Source organism: Eubalaena glacialis, chromosome 6 (assembly GCF_028564815.1).
Source record: "Eubalaena glacialis isolate mEubGla1 chromosome 6, mEubGla1.1.hap2.+ XY, whole genome shotgun sequence".
Classification (NCBI taxonomy): Eukaryota; Metazoa; Chordata; class Mammalia; order Artiodactyla; family Balaenidae; genus Eubalaena; species Eubalaena glacialis.
The window spans coordinates 82,036,333-82,055,926 of record NC_083721.1 but is presented as its reverse complement, the minus strand read 5'-3'; the positions used below and the strand labels follow the sequence as shown (position 1 = coordinate 82,055,926).

The 19,594-nt window shown below is 38.2% G+C and overlaps 1 protein-coding gene across 3 annotated transcripts; it reads left to right on the top strand.

The window, feature by feature from the left end:
* Positions 1–423: 423 nt before the first annotated feature.
* FETUB (fetuin B) lies at positions 424–18,568 on the top strand. 3 transcript variants are annotated; one of them, XM_061193293.1, is made up of 7 exons: positions 424–651; positions 985–1,095; positions 2,420–2,507; positions 4,593–4,762; positions 5,478–5,576; positions 17,083–17,166; positions 18,194–18,568. In XM_061193293.1, exons 1-7 carry the CDS (start codon positions 424–426, stop codon positions 18,566–18,568), a joined length of 1,155 nt encoding a protein of 384 aa, XP_061049276.1. The 3 variants fall into 3 exon arrangements, with proteins under 3 accessions (XP_061049276.1, XP_061049278.1, XP_061049279.1); XM_061193295.1 differs by lacking the exon at positions 985–1,095; XM_061193296.1 differs by lacking the exons at positions 985–1,095; positions 2,420–2,507 and having other exon boundaries at positions 424–655.
* Positions 18,569–19,594: the final 1,026 nt, after the last annotated feature.

Sequence of the window (19,594 nt, the reverse complement as noted above, 5' to 3'; positions counted from 1 at the left end):
ATCAGCTAGAGGCAAGGTGCTAGGGGCGATGAGAGAACGTGATAGTCTGCATATTCTGACTCAGCTGGAGCCCTGGACACAAACCAGAACTCAATCATGACCTCCGGGGAGCCTTGACCCAAGGGTTTATTTTGATTTCATGGGAAAACGTTAGGAAACTTAAATCTGTTTACATGTACACATGAATGTGAGATTACTCAGGGATCTAAGGTTACAGATAGTGGCAAATCCCATCCAAAGTACTGACTCAGGGAAATCCACATTTAGAATTCAAGGAGATAAAATAGGACATTGTGTTTCAAACCCTGATCACTGGTTTAGATTGCAATCACAAAGCTGATCAAGTTGGCCTCAGAGCCCTATAAACAGCCTGGTCCCTGCAGCTCCGCATACTGACCCCTCCTGGGCCTTGCTCCCCACAGGATGAGTTTGCTCCTACCCCTGGCACTCTGCACCCTGGCCGCGTGCTGCGGGGCTGCACCTCCACCGCAGCCAGCCCCCAGCCCCTCGCCTCTCCTCTCCCTTGCCTGCAACAGCTCATATGTGCTGGATATCGCGAACTTCGTCCTGCAGGACATCAACAGGGACCGAAAGGACGGCTACGTGCTGAGCCTCAACCGAGTGAGCGATGCCCGTGAACACAGACAAGAGGTAAGTGGCAGTCCCCTCTGGGGCAGGTGTTTGCACAATTTGGGGAGGCTGGCCAGGGGACGGGAACCCAGAGACACCTGTTGGCAGGTGCTTTCCAAATCAGAAACCCTGCTGAGTACACGTTGCTCCCCTCTGCCAGGGTGCTGCAGGCTCTTATTGTTATTAGAAACACGTGCTAACGGTATCTGCTTAGAAACGTGTGTCCCACCGTTTATAAGAAATCTTCACAAACGTCATAGCCTTTGTCTTTGCCATAACACAGGGACCTTTTTTGCTGGTCTTTAGGGGTTTCTGCTTCATGTGGGTTGTGCATTTCTCCTCCCCTTCCCACAGGCTGGTCTGGGGTCTCTATTCTATTTCACGCTGGACGTGTTAGAGACTGGCTGCCATGTGCTCAGCGGGAGGTCGTGGAAGAATTGTGGGGTGAGGATCTTGCATAAATCGGTAAGTACTTGTGTCCCGGAGCTCGAGGGGGAAAACTAGGCGTCCTCTGTCTACAGAATGAAGATTGTTCAATCTGTGCCATCTTTAAATGTCCCTCTTTAAAATCTCTTTGGCGGGGTGCCTATGTGCTTATTCCAATTCTACAGACAAAATAGAGTTTAATCAGAGGGGTGTCTGAGGCTCCCGCTGGGGTCATGACACCAGAGTTGAAAAGTTGCCCCCAAATTATTTCCTACCTCCAAGACCTTTCTGTAGGCTCTGAGCTAGTGTTTAAATTGAGAAAAAAAGATCTGAGGTGTAGTGCTCTGGAAGTGTGTCTAAGGAAAACTGTAGAGGTAATGGAGGGGGAACTTTTTAATTTGTTTTATTTTGCTTTAGTTTGTTTCACTGAACACTGATATGAGATTTGAGTCTGGGGACAAGGAGGGCTATGGTATGGGAGCTCTCAGAGGTGCCATGGAAGGATTTCCTGGAATCATAGAACCTAAAGGGAGTCAGAATTGATCCTATTAAAGATGACCATAGAAGAGGCTTGAAAATAACATAGTCAGTTTTCATTTGATTCTCAATTATCCTGAGATTATTTTCATTAATTTATATGAAATTTTATGAGTACAGGAGTGTGATATAAGTGTTTAGAAGTGAACTATTTGACCAAGATATCTTTTTCTAATCATTTAACCAAATTCATCAAACTGCACCTACCTCGTTTTGAAAAGCAAATAGTCTATTTACCATACTGTGAATTACATTTGTTAAGGTGACACTAGCTGCTATAACACATACACTAAAAAGTGTATACTGATTGCAAAATGATAGAAGTTGATTCCCATTCACATAAAGTTCAAAATAGAAATTCTTGATCAGGAAGGGGCTTTCCTCCAGGAGTGATTTGGAGACCCAGGTACCTTCCATGTTGTGGCCCTAGAATCTGCTGCCTTCAGCTCATGGCTTCTGTGGTCACCATGCTCATCTGCATCAAGCTATGGAAAGGGAAAGAGCATGGAGGACAGATAGCACATGGGAGAGCTTTATGGGCTAGACCTGGAAGTGGTTACACATCACTTCTGCTCACCTCGCTGTGGTTAGAACTCAGTTACACACAGTCTCACCTAAGCAGGAAAGAGGCTGGGAAGAAGTCAAGCTGTGTCTCAGGAGAAGGTTAAACTGTTTAATGATCAGCTGGCAGTTTCCCCACCCAAAACTACTAAAGTTGACCTTAAGTTTCTTGTTCTTTAAAAATGAAATGTCCAGTTTCATTCTGGGGGTATTTAAAAGTCTTAGTTCATTCCACTGCATCATAAAATGTATTTGTTGGTTCCAGGTTTATGGTCAATGCAAAGCAATATTTTACATTAATAAGGCAAGAAGAATTTTCTATTTACCTGCTTATAATTGTACTCTTCGCCCAGGTAAGAGATCACTTTGATTTTGTTCATTTTAATAATAGATGGAAAAAGAGCATTTAACTATACTATGCTATAGTGTATAGGGTTTCTCCCATCCTTACTTCCTATTCATTCCAAAGCCAAGTTCTTCATATATCCAACACTTGCACCACTCTTCTTCCCACAATTAATCTTCCTAAATAACCTGCAATAGCTCTACATTGTGTCCTACATCAAATCCTAAATTTTCAGTCTGACATAAATGGCATAATCTCTTTGACTGGTCCCCAGGCTTCCTTTCTAGCTATTTCTGCCTTATTTCCTTGACTATACCAACTCTGCCCTCCATTCAACTGGATCGCTCACTATTTTCTGAACACACATCACACTTTCCAATCTCTGCATCTTGTTTGTTCTCCCTCTGCTGAGGATGCCCTCCACTGATAACCTCTGCCCTTGGAACTCATAAGCATTCTTTAAAGATCATTGTCAATGCTGCTTGCTCCACCACGTTCTCTATTCAAGAAACTCCCCCTCCCCTCAAAAAACAAACAAAAAGTGGTGCTTTCCTATTCTACATCCCTATACAACTTTAACCTAACCATTCATGGAGTACAGACCATGCACTGCCTTGATTTGGGGTCGTCTATCTTATATCGTGTAGAACGTTTTATCCCTTCTTCCCCTCTGCTACAACACTCCCCCAGTTCCTGTCAAGTGTAAGGAGTCTACAATATCATTGAATAAATTAATAAATACATACATTCATTCTGGGTCTCTCTTTGAAAAGCAAGCATCCATGGCATGGGAAAATAGGATATGGCTACTCATCAAACTATAATGTGCGTGTGACTCCCCTGGGAGATCTTGTTCAAGTGCAGATTCTGATTCCATAGGTCTGGGGCAGGGCCTGAGCTTCTGCATTTCTAACAAGCTCTAGGTGATAATAATGCTGTTGGTTCCCTTGAGAGACAAGGCAACAGATCTAAACCTTCCTGGTTGTGAAGATGAGACTCGACTAAATTAGAGGACAACAATCAATAAAACGGATCAGGTCTTAAATGGAAGTCCTAGGTACCTGAGGTATGGGAGGTCAGGAAATGACATGTGGGGATGGTGCCGGGAGTGACAGCTGTGGGTGTAACTTCCCCACAAAATGCCCGAATACATCCAAACAAACACACAGTTGATCAATGTGTTTGCTTTGTCAAAACAACTTCTAGACAAGTTTCCTAGCCTGACTTTTATACAGGTTTTGCCACCCCCAGCTCCTCCCAATCAGACATTCTAGCTGTACCATTAGTGTGATTATCCTATCCAGTCATACAGTGATTTGATCAACTTTTATTTTCCAGCTCACTTGCATTTTCTAACCAAAGAGGGTGTGCTTCCACCTTCCATATGTCATTCACTCACTCATTCATTCAGCAGGTATTTACTAAGCACCGACCATGCATTAGACATTATGTTAGGTGTTGGCGACCAAAAGGTAAATAAAACATGACAGTAATGAAATCCCAACTCAGTCTGCTTTACAGAGGCAATAATGGTGGAAGATATTGAGCTAATTAGGAAAATGTTTTTATACCAATATACAGTTGACCCTTGAACAACATGGGTTTGAACTATCATGGTCCACTCATACATGGATTTTTTTTTTTGACTAAATGCATACTGTAATATTGCACTATATGCAGTTGGTTGAATCCGTGGATGCAGAACTGTGGATACGGAGGGCTGAATGTAAAGTTAAACTGGGATTTTTGGCTGTGTGGAGGGTCAGCACCCCTAACCGCCGTGTTGTTCAAGGGTCAACTGTACTATATTATGTGTTTTTAAACTAAATTCCTAGGGTAAAAAAATTTGTGTAAGGTGAAAAAGTATTGCTTTGTTTCTTTTTAAATTATGAAAGTAATACACGCTCATTGTAGAAAACTCTGCAGAAAGCTAACTTTCTTTCTAAATAATGCTTTGCCACTCCATCCTTGACAAAGCTGAGCATTATCTTTTTTTCTTTCAATCTCTGCTTCTGTTGTGATCATATGATTTATAGGATTATGTATCATTAAGGAGTTTTATTTTTAAACTTGCTCCCTTTGGCATCAACAGTTTCTCGAAGCGAGATTAGCATGATGTGCCCTGACTGCCCCAGCTCCAGCCCCTATGATTTGTCAGACCCCAGGTTCCTGGAAACTGCTACTGAGTCTCTTGCAAAATACAACAATAAGAGCCCCTCGAAGCAGTATTCTCTCGTCAAAATCACCAAGACTTCTAGTCAGGTGAGGCTGAAAGGCCAGTTACAACAATATGTCTCATAACTGTTGCTATCGCTATCGAGGCACTCTTTTTGATTAGAACCCCAAGAGCGTTTTCTTCATTCCCTACCTTTGGTAACCCTGATGCACATTCAATCATGTTTTAGTTTCTGAGTCATTCCATGGGATTTCCGATAGAGTTGTGTGATATGATTTTACTTCATTGCCCTGAAGGCAAGAAGGGAAATGGACTCATAGTCTCCGTGGGTTATTCTACTTAGGTTCACTATTTACTACCACATTCCCGTATCTGGTTGACGTTGGACCACTTAGCAAGTCAACTTCTATTCTGTGTTTTAAGTACAGGAGTGGATGTGGAGTTTTATGGGTTAGGGGAAATGTTCATTTGTACCTGAATTATGTTGATATCTATCATATGGAGAAAAGCTAATTTAAAAACAAATTTACATGAGGAAAAATAAGCTCACCCAGGGGAAGGTTTTTAGAGCCCATTTAAATCCTTAAGAAGGGAAGAAAGGTATGGTGATTATGTTTTCTAAATAACAAAATCATAATACATGGTTTGATCATGGTGGGGATTACAGGGACAAAAAAGAGACCTGTGTTGACAACGACTCTGGGAATGTATGGTTTCTGTAAATATAATGTTGCTAAACCTGAGTCATTTCTCCACTTGAGAAGGTTTGATTTTTATTTCTCACCTCTTGTCTCCTACCAGTGGGTGTTTGGCCCTGCCTACTTTGTGGAATATTTAATCAAAGAGTCATGTACCAAGTCCCAGGCTAGCAGCTGTGCACTTCAGCCCCCTAACTCTGTGGTGAGTATTGTTGAATGTCTTCATAATTTAAGCTTTGTGCTCACAGATCATCTATATATATTTATTGAGCATAAATTATACATGAAGTGTTGTAATGCATGAGACATTTTTCTTCCCCTAAAGGAGCAACTGACTAGTTAGAGATGGCCCAGATGCAATAATATTTAATTGTAAATGCAGTTTTCATCAGCAATGTGATGCCTTTGCAAAAAATGATCATAGGAGGCTGTAAAAATATAGACAAATCTCCTCAGTGGTTGGTGGTAGTCCTGCTTTTATCCAAACAGACCCAGTTACATTTGGAATACAGCATGGTGTTCCATTCCTTGGACCACTCTTTAAGAAGGACAAAGTGAAACAAGGCTTCTTTCAAAGAATGCAGCCAAGATGGGGAGGGTGCCCTGAAACCATCTGAAACACACCTAGTAGGAATGTCAATTGGCAAAATGTATTGTAGCACAATTAGGCAAAATTCAAGCTTTTTTTTACCCCCTATTCACTTAGTTATAATAAAACTTTATTAAGATATAATTCACACACCATAAAATTCACCCTTTTAAGGTGTACAAGTCAGTGTTTTTTAGTCTATTCATAGAGTTGTGCTGTCATCACCACTATCTAATTTTAGAATATTTTCATCAGTCCAAAAAGAAACTCCACATCCATTAGCAGTCATTCCCCTTGCCCTCTCACCCACGCCCCCGGAAGCCACTAATCTACTTACTGACTCTATGACTACATTTTTTGAACATTTTATATAATGGAATCACACTGTATGTGGCCTTTTGTGTCTGGCTTCTTTCACTTAGCAAAATGTTTTCAAGGTTTATCCTTGTTCAGCATTGATGTATCAGTGCTTCATTTCTTTTAATGGCCAAATAATATTTCATTGCATGGATATACCATGTATTGTTTATCCATTCAACAGTTGATTGATATTTGAGTTGTTTCCTCATTTGAGATGTTATGAATAGTACTACTATGAACATTTGTGTATAAGTTTTTTTTCTTTTGGCTTGCGGGATCTTAGTTCCCCAACCAAAGGTTGAACCTAGGCCCATGGCAGTGAAAGCGCCGAGTCCTAACCACTGGACAACCAAGGAATTCCCTGTGTATAAGTTTTTATGTATACATATGTTTTCATTTCTTTTGAGTATATACCTTGGAGTGGGACTGCTGGGTCATATGAGAATTCTATGTTTAACCTTTTAACTAACTGCAAACTGTTTTCCAAAATGATGGCACCAGTTTCATAATCCCATCAGCAACATGTGAGGGTTTCAATTTCTTCATGTTTTTGCCAATGCTTATTATTATTGTCTGTCTTTTTTATTACAGCTATCTTACTGAGTATGAAGTAGTCTCTCATTTTGGTTATATTTGAATTTTCCTAATGGCTAATGATTGAGTATCTTTTAATGTGCTTTTTGGCCATTTGTATGTATTTTTTGGAGGAATGTCTATTCAAATCCTTTGTCATTTAAAACTTAGATTATTTATCTTTTTATTGTTGAATTATAAGAATTCTTTATGTATTCTGGACATAATCCCCTTATCAGATATATGATTTTCAAATATTTTCTCCCATTCTCTGTTTTGTCTATTCATTTTCTTGATGATGTTCTTTGAAGTACAAAAGTTTTTAATTTTAATGAAATCTTTATATTTTTTCTTTTGTTGAATGTGCTTTTTGTCTCATATCTAAGAATCCATTGCCTAATCCAAGATCACTAAGATTTACTCCACTGTATTCCTCTAAGAGTTTTATAGTTTTAGCTTTAGGTCTCTGACCCTTTTTTTTTTTTTTTTTTTTTTTTGGCCATGCTGCATGGCACGTGGGATCTTAGTTGCATATGGGATCTTAGTTCCCCGAACAGGGATTGAACCCCTGTTCCTGCATTGGAAGCACAGAGTCTTATCCACTGGACAGCCAGAGAAGTCCCCTCCGACGAATTTTTGAGTTAATTTTTGTATATGATATGAGGTAGGAGGTTCAAATTCATTCTTCTGCTTGTGGATCTCCAGTTGTCCCAGCACCATTTGTTGAAAAAACTATTATTTCCCCCATTTAATTGTATTGACATACTTTTTGAAGATCAACTGACTATAAATGTAAGGGTTTTTTTTTAATTTTTGAATTTTATTTCATTTTATTTTTTTATACAGCAGGTTCTTATTAGTCATCAATTTTATACATATCAGTGTATACATGTCAATCCCAATCTCCCAATTCATCACACCCCCAACCCCACCCCCCACGGCTTTCCCCCCTTGGTGTCCATATGTTTGTTCTCTACATCTGTGTCTCAATTTCTGCAGTGCAAACCAGTTCATCTGTACCATTTTTCTAGGTTCCACATATATGCGTTAATATACGATATTTGTTTTTCTCTTTCTGACTTACTTCACTCTGTATGACAGTCCCTAGATCCAGCCACGTTTCTACAAATGACCCAATTTCATTCCTTTTTATGGCTGAGTAATATTCCATTGTATATACGTACCACTTCTTCTTTATCCATTCGTCTGTCGATGGGCATTTAGGTTGCTTCCATGACCTGGCTATTGTAAGTAGTGCTGCAATGAACATTGGGGTGCATGTGTCTTTTTGAATTATGGTTTTCTCTGGGTATATGCCCAGTAGTGGGATTGATGGATCATATGGTAATTCTATTTTTAGTTTTTTACGGAACCTCCATACTGTTCTCCATAGTGGCTGTATCAATTTACATTCCCACCAACAGGGCAAGAGGGTTCCCTTTTCTCCACACCCTCTCCAGCATTTGTTGTTTGTACATTTTCTGATGATGCCCATTCTAACTGGTGTGAGGTGATACCTCATTGTGGTTTTGATTTGCATTTCTCTAATAATTAGTGATGTTGAGCAGCTTTTCATGTGTTTCCTGGCCATCTGTATGTCTTCTTTGGAAAGATGTCTATTTAGGTCTTCTGCCCATTTTTGGATTGGGTTGTTTGTTTTTTTAATATTGAGCTGCATGAGCTGTTTATATATTTTGGAGATTAATCCTTTGTCCATTGATTCGTTTGCAAATATTTTCTCCCATTCTGAGGGTTGCCTTTTCATCTTGTTTATGGTTTTCCTTTGCTGTGCAAAAGCTTTTAAGTTTCATTAGGTCCCATTTATTTATTTATTTATTTTATTTCCATTACTGTAGGAGGTGGATCAAAAAAGATCTTGCTGTGATTTATGTCAAAGAGTGTTCTTCCTATGTTTTCCGCTAAGAGTTTTATAGTGTCCGGTCTTACATTTAGGTCTCTAAACCATTTTGAGTTTATTTTTGTGTATGGTGTTAGGGAGTGTTCTAATTTCATTCTTTTACATGTAGCTGTCCAGTTTTCCCAGCACTACTTATTGAAGAGGCTGTCTTGTCTCCATTGTATATCCTTGCCTCCTTTGTCATAGACTAGCTGACCATAGGTGCGTGGGTTTATCTCTGGGCTTTCTATCTTGTTCCATTGATCTATATTTCTGTTTTTGTGCCAGTACCATATTGTCTTGATTACTGTAGCTTTGTCGTATAGTCTGAAGTCAGGGAGTCTGATTCCTCCAGTTCCGTTTTTTTCTCTCAAGACTGCTTTGGCTATTCGGGGTCTTTTGTGTCTCCATACAAATTCTAAGATTTTTTGTTCTAGTTCTGTAAAAAATGTCATTGGTAATTTGATAGGGATTGCATTGAATCTGTAGATTGCTTTGGGTAGTATAGTCATTTTCACAATATTGATTCTTCCAATCCAAGAACATGGTATATCTCTCCATCTGTTGGTATCATCTTTAATTTCTTTCATCAGTGTCTTATCGTTTTCTGCCTAAGTAGGAAACTTTTGTCTTTTGTCTCACTAGGTAGGTTTATCCCAAGGTATTTTATTCTTTTTGTTGCAATGGTAAATGGGAGTGTTTCCTTAATTTCTCTTTCAGATTTTTCATCATTAATATATAGGAATGCAAGAGATTTCTGTGCATTAATTTTGTATCCTGCAACTTTACCAAATTCATTGATTAGCTCTAGTAGTTTTCTGGTGGCATCCTTAGGCTTCTCTATGTATAGTATCATGTCATCTGCAAACAGTGACAGTTTTACTTCTTCTTTTTAATTTGTATTCCTTTTATTTTGTTTTATTCTCTGATTGCCATGACTAGGACTTCCAAAACTATGTTGAATAATAGTGGTGAGAGTGGACATCCTTGTCTTGTTCCTGATTTTAGAGGAAATGCTTTCAGTTTTTCACCATTGAGAATGATGTTTGCTGTGGGTTTGTCGTATATGGCCTTTATTATGTTGAGGTAGGTTCCCTCTATGCCCACTTTCTGGAGAGTTTTTATCATAAATGGGTGTTGAATTTTGTCAAAAGCTTTTTCTGCATCTATTGAGATGATCATATGGTTTTTATTCTTCAATTTGTTAATATGGTGTATCACATCGATTGATTTGCGTATATTGAAGGGTTCTTGCATCCCTGGGATAAATCCCACTTGATCATGGTGTATGATCCTTTTACTGTGTTGTTGGATTCTGTTTCCTAGTATTTTGTTGAAGATCTTTGCATCTATATTTATCAGTGATATTGGTCTGTAATTTTCTTTTTTTTGTATTATCTTTGTCTGGTTTTGGTATCAGGGTGATGGTGGCCTCATAGAATGAGTTTGGGAGTGTTCCTTCCTCTGAGATTTCTTGGAAGAGTTTGAGAAGGATGGGTCTTAGCTCTTCTCTAAATGTTTGATAGAATTCACCTGTGAAGCCATCTGGTCCTGGACTTTTTTTTGTTGGAAGATTTTAAATCACAGTTTCAATTTCATTACTTGTGATTGGTCTGTTCATATTTTCTATTTCTTCCTGGTTCAGTCTTGGAAGGTTATACCTTTCTAAGAATTTGTCCATTTCTTCCAGGTTGTCCATTTTATTGGCATAGAGTTGCTTGTAGTAATCTCTTAGGATGCTTTGTATTTCTGCGGTGTCTGTTGTAACTTATCTTTTTTCATTTTTAATTTTATTGATTTGAGTCCTCTCCCTCTTTTTATTGATGAGTCTGGCTAATGGTTTATCAATATTGTTTATCTTCTCAAAGAACCAGCTTTTAGTGTTATTGATCTTTGCAATTGTTTTCTTTGTTTCTATTTCATTTATTTCTGCTCTGATCTTTATGATTTCTTTCCTTCTGCTAACTTTGGGATTTGTTTGTTCTTCTTTTTCTAGTTCCTTTAGGTGTAAGGTTAGAGTGTTTATTTGAGATTTTTCTTGTTTCTTGAGGTAGGCTTGTAGAGCTATAAACTTCCCTCTTAGAACTGCTTTTGCTGCATCCCATAGGTTTTGGATCCTCGTGTTTTCATTGTCATTTGTCTCTAGGTATTTTTTGATTTCCTCTTTGATTTCTTCAGTGATCTCTTGGTTATTTAGTAATGTATTGTTTACCCTCCATGTGTTTGTGTTTTTTACGTTTTTTTCCCTGTAATTCATTTCTAATCTCATAGTGTTGAGGTCAGAAGAGATGCTTGATATGATTTCAATTTTCTTACATTTACTGAGGCTTGATTTGTGACCCACGATGTGATCTATCCTGGAGAATGTTCCGTGCGCACTTGAGAAGAAAGTGTAATCTGCTGTTTTTGGATGGAATGTCCTATAAATATCAATTAAATCTATCTCATCTATTGTGTCATTTAAAGCTTCTGATCCCTTATTTATTTTCATTTTGGATGATCTGTCCATTGGTGTAAGTGAGGTGTTAAAGTCCCCCACTATTATTGTGTTACTGTCGATTTCCTCTTTTATAGTTGTTAGCAGTTGCCTTATGTATTGAGGTGCTCCTATGTTGGGTGCATATATATTTATAATTGTTATATAGTCTTCTTGGATTGATCCCTTGATCGTTATGTAGTGTCCTTCCTTGTCTCTTGTAACATTCTTTATTTTAAGGTCTATTTTATCTGATATGAGTATTGCTACTCCAGCTTTCTTTCGATTTCCATTTGCATGGAATATCTTTTTCTATCCCCTCACATTCAGTCTGTATGTGTCCCTAGGTCTGAAGTGGGTCTCTTGTAGACAGCATATATATGGGTCTTATTTTTGTATCCATTCAGCAAGCCTTTGTCTTTTGGTTGGAGCATTCAATCCATTCATGTTTAAGGTAATTATCGATATGTATGTTCCTATGACCATTTTCTTAATTGTTTTGGGTTTGTTTTTGTAGGTCCTTTTCTTCTCTTGTGTTTCCCACTTAGAGAAGTTCCTTTAGCATTTGTTGTAGAGCTGGTTTGGTGGTGCTGAATTCTCTTAGCTTTTGCTTGTCTGTAAAGCTTTTGATTTCTCCATCAAATCTGAATGAGATCCTTGCTGAGTAGAGTAATCTTGGTTATCGGTTCTTCCCTTTCATCACTTTAAGTATATCATGCCACTCCCTTCTGGCTTGTAGAGTTTCTGCTGAGAAATCAGCTGTTAACCTTATGGGAGTTCCCTTGTATGTTATCTGTCGTTTTTCCCTTGCTGCTTTCAATAATTTTTCTTTGTCTTTATTTTTTGCCAATTTGACTATTATGTGTCTCGGTGTGTTTCTCCTTCAGTTTATCCTGTATGGGACTCTCTGCGCTTCCTGGACTTGGGTGGCTCTTTCCTTTCCCATATTAGGGAAATTTTTGACTATAATGTCTTCAAATATTTTCTCAGGTCCTTTCTCTCTCTCTTCTCCTTCGGGGACCCCTATAATGCGAATGTTGTTACGTTTAATGTTGTCCCAGAGGTCTCTTAGTCTGTTTTCATTTCTTTTCATTCTTTTTTCTTTACTCTGTTCCATGGCAGTGAATTCCACCATTCTGTCTTCCAGGTCACTTATCTGTTCTTCTGCCTCAGTTATTCTGCTATTGATTCCTTCTAGTGTAGTTTTCATTTCAGTTATTGTATTGTTCATGTCTGTTTGTTTGTTCTTTAATTCTTCTAGGTCTTTGTTAAACACTTCTTGCATCTTCTCCATATTTGCCTCCATTCTTTTTCCGAGGTCCTGGGTCATCTCCACTATCATTATTCTGATTTCTTTTTCTGGAAGGTTGCCTATCTCCACTTCATTTAGTTGTTTTTCGGGGGTTTTATCTTGTTCCTTCATCTGGTACATAGTCCTCTGCCTTTTCATCTTGTCTATCTTTCTGTGAATGTGGTTTTTGTTCCACAGGCTGCAGAATTGTAGTTCTTCTTGCTTCTGCTGTCTGCTCTGTCTATGAGGGTTTATTTTTGTACCTTTAATTTTATTCCATTGATCTGCATATCTATTCTTATACCAGTACCACACTATCTCCAATATTATAGTTTTGTAGTAAATTTTGAGTTGTGAAGTCTGAGCCCTTCTATTTTGTTTTTCCTATTTAAGATTGTTTTGGGTATCTTGGATTCTTTGCATTTTCATAATAAATCAACTTTAGAATCAGCCTGTCAGTTTCTATCTTTAAAAAGCAGGAAATTTGATAGGGATTTCACTGAATCTGTAGACCAATATATATAGTAAGTACTGTCATCTTAAAAATAGTAATTCTTCCAGCCTATGAATATGGGATGTCTTTCCATTTGTTTAGGACTTATTTAATTTTTTTCAACAATGTTTTGTAGTCTTCAGTGTCCAAAACTTTCACTTTTTTGTATAGCTAAGTATTTTATTCTCTTTGATGCTGATATAATGTATTTGTCTTATCAATTTTATTTTTGGATTGTTCATTGCAAATATATAGAAGTATAATTGATTTTCTTATTTTGATCTTGTATCCTGTAACCTTGCTGAACTCGTTTTTATAGTTCTAATCGTTTTCTGGTAGAGTCCTTAGGATTTTTGGTATACAAGATCATGTCTTCTACAAATAATTTTACTTCTTCCTTTCCAGTCTAAATGACTTTTAATTCTTACCTAATTTTCTTGACTAGAACTTCCAGTACAATGCTGAATAGTATGGGGAGAGCACACATCCTTATCTTATTCCTGATTTTAGGAGGAAATCATTCCGTATTTCATCATTTAATATCATGGTAACTGTAGGCTTTTTATAGCTGCTTTTTTAATCAAGTTGAGAAAGTTCCCGTCTAGTCCTACTAGTTTGTTGAATGCTTTTGTCAAAAAACAGTGTTAGAGTTTGTCTCATGCCTTTTCTGTGTTAATGAGATAATCGTTTGGTTTTCTTTTTCTCCTTTAATCTATTAGTATTGTACATAACAATGATTTTTGTATATTAAAACAGACTTGTGCTTTGGGGATGAATCACAGTTGATCATGGTGTATAATCCCTTTTATATGTTTCTGAATTCGGGTTTTTAAAAAATTTATTTATTTATTTTTGGCTGTGTTGGGTCTTTGTTGCTGCGTGCGGGCTTTCTCTAGCTGCAGTGAGCGGGGGATACTCTTCGTTGCGTTGCACGGGCTTCTCATTGCGTTGGCTTCTCTTCTTGTGAAGCATGGGCTCTAAGCACGTGGGCTTCAGTAGTTGTGGCTTGTGGGCTCTAGAGAGCAGGCTCATAGTTGTGGTGCACGGGCTTAGTTGCTCCGCAGCATGTGGGATCTTCCCAGACCAGGGCTTGAACCCATGTCCCCTGCATTGGCAGGTGGATTCTTAACCACTGTGCCACCAGGGAATTCCTGAATTCAGTTCACCAGTGGTTGTTATTTTCTTTTAAAGATTTTTAATCTCTTATTTATAAAAGACATTGGTCTGTGGTTTTTCTGTGTCGTATCTGCCTGATTTTCATATGAGTTTAATATTGGCGTCATAGAATGAATTGGGAAATTTTCCCTCCTCTTCTATTTTATTTTGGAAGAATCTGTGAAAGATTCATATTCATTCTTCTTTAAATATTTGGTAGAATTCCCCAGTGAAGCCATCTGGGCCTGAGCTTTTCTTTGTGGGAAGAGTATTTGATTAATAATTCAATCTCTTTTCTTGTTGTAAGTCTATTCAGGTTTTATATTTCTTCTTGAATAAGGTTTGGTAGTTCATATCTTCCTAGGAATTTGTCCATTTCATCTAAGTTATCCAATTTTCCAGCATACAATTGTTCATAGTATTCCATTTTTATTTCTGAAAGATTAGAAGTGATGTACCCTTTTAATTCCAATTTTAGTAGCTTGAGTCATTTTTTTCTTAGTCTATCTAAAGCTTTGCCAATTTTATTAAGTTTTTCAAAAAGAATCAACTTTCAGTTTCATTTATTTTCTCTGTTCTTTTTTTATTATCTAGTTCATTTATTTCCTATCTACTCTTTATTGTAACCTTCTTTTTGCTTGCTTTGGGCTTAGTTTACTTTTCTTTTTCTAGCTTTTTAAGGTAGAAGTTTAGGTTACTGATTTACAATCTTTTTTCTCTTTTAACATAAGCATTTACATCTACAGGTTTCCTTCTAAGCAACAATTGAGCTGCATCTCACAAGTTATACATGTTGTTTTTGTTTCCATTCATCTCCAAATATTTTCTAATTTTCCTTGTGATATCTTCTTTGGCCAATTGGTTATTTAATAGTGTTATTTAATATCCACATATTTGTGAAAATTCCAATTTCCTTCTGTTATTCATGTCGAATTTTATCCCATTGTGGTTGGGGAATGTACTCTGTGTGATCTCAATTCTTTTAAATGTATTGAACCTTGTTTTATGGTTTAACATAAGGTATATCCTAGAGAAAGTTCCATGTACACTTGAGAAGAATGTGTATTCTGCTGTCGTTAGGTAAAGCATTCTGTAATTGTCTGTTAGGTTTAATTTGTTTATAGTGTTGTTCAAGACTTCTGTTTCTTTGTTGATGTTCTGCATACTTGTTTTATCCATTATTGAAAATGAGGTTTCCAACTATTATTGTTGAATTATCTATGTCTTCCTTGAATTCTGTCAGGTTTTGCTTATGTACCTTGGGGCTCTATTATTAGGAGCATTATATTTATAGTTGTTGTGTCTTTCTAATAAATTGAGCCTTTTATCATTATAAAGTGTTTTTCCTTGTCTCTAATAACAATTTTTGTCTTAAAGTAAAATTTGTCTGATATTTGTATAGCCATTCCCAGCTCTTTTTTGTTACTGTTTGCATTGTAAATTTTTTTCCATCTTTTAATTTTCAACCCATGTTTGTCTTTGAATCTGAACTATGTCTCTCAAAAGTCTTTCATAACCAGTCAATTGAATATTAAGGAATAATTGGGAAAATGTCTTCATCATCTTCTGTGGAATCTCCCTTTCTCACTTCTCAGTGCCATCTTGGGCAGATCACATAGCTTTCTGGTCATATTCAGTAATAAGAACAATTTCACTTAGATTATTAAGATTCACTTTCAGGTATTAAAAATTCCTTTTAGTCAATTCTGAATCAAAACTTCTATCTCATATCCAATTCAAAGCTTTTTCCTCCCTGTAGCTCAAGCCTGACCTAGAGCTTAGGACCTGCTGTGAGGAAGGAGTCAAGTTCTGTCCTTTCACTCTTTCTCCCCCTCCTGCAATCATTTATTTAACTGTGGCTCTTCCAAGTTCTGAGAAGAATGAGAGAGGATTAGAGAAAAGAGTTTAAAGTCTTTTACATAACTGGACCTACAGTTGTAATTTTCTCTTGGTCTACACTGGCCCTCTGTTTACACTTGAAAAAAATGGATACTCTATGACTCTAAAATTTCTCTTCTAGGAATTTACCCTAAGGATATATGAAAAGGTATAGCTTCAATGTTTAAACATAAAAAATTAGATTCAATCCAGCTTCTAACAAAAGAGAACTTGTTAAATAACACAGAGGAATATTAGGTAGCCATTATAAAGAAAATCATAGAAAACTATTCAGTGTCATAGACGGATTTTCACTATATATTGTTAAATGACAAAAGAGAGTTATAAAATATTATGAAGAGTATAATTCTATTTTTCTAGAAGAAAAATTATGTATGCATAGGAAGAAATGTTAGAAGAAAAGAAATCAAATCACTGCAGGAAACGGGTACCTTTCATGTAGTTACAGGTCTTTTTATTTTCTATTTGTTTATCCATATTCTAAATAACTGTTTATTACATTTCTAATAAGAAAACAAACTTATTTTATTTTTAAATAAAGAAAAGTTTAAGGAGATGAGAGTAGTCTTGTCTGAGAAGCAAAAACTCAGGTGGAACATACATAAAGAGCTGCTATATGAGAGATGAAAACAAGTTTTCTAGTTGACCCAAGGGTAGAAGTGTGACCAAGAGATAGACCCAGATTTCTGTGTCTGTTCTATATACACAGATTTCTGCTCAATACAAAGAATTTTCTAATAGAGTTTGTTCCTCAAGAAATCCTGAGTTTCTCTCATTGGAGGTAATTTAGCCTAGTTTGGGTGATTATTTGGTAGGGATGAGCTAAAGAATTGGCTCAGAGCCTACCTATTACATGGTAGGAGCATGAAAATGTTGATTGGCTGTGTGTCTATGCAATCAGAAAACAAGTTGATTTCCATTTATGATCATTGATAATTGTAATACACATGTGACATTGTATTTTCCTTTTTTTAGCCTGTTGGTATTTGCCACGGTTCTCTTAGAGAACAAGACTCAGAAAAGTCAGTCTCTGTGACTTGTGACTTCTTTAAATCACAGGTATTTTTTAGTCTAATTGTTTGTCTTTCTGTGAATAAAAGAGCAGATTATTTTAGTTGCCCCTACCCTACCCTCTCCTTTTATTTTCCCAAAATCCATGATCACCACTTTATTCAAGGTGTCCTAGGGCCACATCCACAGGGTAGCTAAAAGAAAGACCTGTCACCCTTTCTTTTAGTTACAACATGGTCTCTATAGCATAAGTAAGATCCCTTTAGCTTGAGTGGCTCAGGCCTCTGAGCTATTAAATTCAGTGTCCCAAAGACTCTTACCCTGAACCATACATAGAAGTTGTTTCCATGGAAATACTGAATCCTTTTTCAGAAGTATTTATTGAGCACTTACCATAAGGCAGCCTGGTGTAGTTGAGAGGGTGGTTGAGACAGGCCACCTGCATTCCAGTCCTGTTCTGCCACCTACAAGTTGTGTGAATATGGACAATTTCCTACTTCTCTGAGTCTTGGTTACCTCATCTATGGAATTGGATTGCAATACCTACCTCCTTCAGATCCCCATGAGAAACAGGTCAGAGGATCTGGTTGAAGGGCACTGCCCTGGGCCTGGCACAGAATAAACAATCAATAAAGGTGGTTTCTGCTGCCACTACTAGGAGTGGGGAGACACCTTACTAGGGACTTTGAACAAGCCATCTTACCTCTCTGGATCATTGTTCAGCTCTGAAATTTGTGAAGCCTGCAGTCAAGCTTCTAAAGGTTTGGTTCCCCCTGGCCCTTATCTGTTTTGCTTTTTAAGCATTTATTTATTTAAAATTTTTTTTTGGCCATGCGGCTTGTGGGATCTTAGGTCCCCAACTAGGGGTTGAACCCTAACCCATGACAGTGAAAGTCTGGAGTCTTAACTACTAGATGCCAGGGAATTTCCTTTAAGCCCTTTAATCAGAGGCCCATCTAGCTAGTCTCCCTTTGAAAATTCCATCAGAAGGGCACAGAACAGCCTAACCTAGTACCAGGCATGGCAGGGATTTTCTTGGAGGACATTCCCTTATTTGAAAGCATTCTTATTTCAGGCTCCCACCCCTAGAGGTGAAAACTCTACTGTTGACCAGAGACCTGTGAACCTCTCCAGGGTGGAAGAGCCCCAGCAGAAAAACACAGCTCCCACCAACTCATCCGCCAAAGCTGTGCCCAAAGGATCTGTCCAGTACCTTCCCGACTTGGATAACAAGCCTAAAGGTTCCCAGGGAATGGGCCCTGTTGAGGCTTTCCCTGTGCAGCTGGATCTAACCACAGATCCCCAAGGAGAACCACTGGATGTCTCCTTCCTCTTCCTGGAGCCTATGGAGGAGAAGCTGGTTGTCCTGCCTTTCCCCTCAAAAGAACAACGGTCTGCTGAGTGCCCAGGACCAGCTCAAAAGGACAACCCTCTTATTCTCCCACCTTGAGAACCATGTAGAGGATTCTGGGGGACATACTGCCCTGCAGGAGATGAGAGGTGTTGGGAAAAGGGGGACAGAGAAACAGTTCAAACATAGAGAAGGCTAATAAAGTATGTCTTTTTGACTCCTCTTGGTCTCATCATGTTGCCCGGAAATGGAAATAAGACTTAACTGTTCACCTGCACACTGGGCTGCATCCCTCCTAAACCATCCAAGGCCCCATGCCATGGATAGATGCCTCTCATATCTTCTGCCTCTCTCTTTGTAATGACTTCTTACTTTTAGCTAATTGTTTCTGATGTAGGGCCGTACTTAAGAATGTCCTCATCTTTCTGAGGTTAACCTAAAACAAATAGACTGAAGATATTTCTCCAGCAAACATGGGTTTATTCAGGATCAGCAGAGGGTTGTGATTTGCGGTCTGCAACTGTGGAGAGCCACATGCAAATCCCCAAACAGCAAGCGAAGGAGAAGGCCTTCATGGAGAGGAAAAGGAAGTTGGAAGGGCCATACTAAACAAAAAGTCCGTGGCTTTTCATTGGCTGAGTCCTTGCCAGGAAAGAAACGTCTTTCTTCTTCCTATAGGACTGTACTATTGTCACAGGTGAGAGCTCTCCCTTCTGGTCTCCCAACTCTATGAATTGAGGTTTCTGTTTATTAATTTTTTACATTTCTCCCCTTTTATTTATTTTTTTTAAGGTATTTTCATTTTTTTTTTTTTAATTTTTATTTATTTATTTATTTATTTATGGCTGTGTTGGGTCTTCGTTTCTGTGCGAGGGCTTCCTCTAGTTGTGGCAAGTGCGGGCCACTCTTCATCGCGGTGCGCGGGCCTCTCATTATCGCGGCCTCTCTTGTTGCGGAGCACAGGCTCCAGACGTGCAGGCTCAGTAGTTGTGGCTCACGGGCCTAGTTGCTCCGCGGCATGTGGGATCTTCCCAGACCAGGGCTCGAACCCGTGTCCCCTGCATTGGCAGGCAGATTCTCAACCACTGCGCCACCAGGGAAGCCCCCATTTCTCCCCTTTTAATC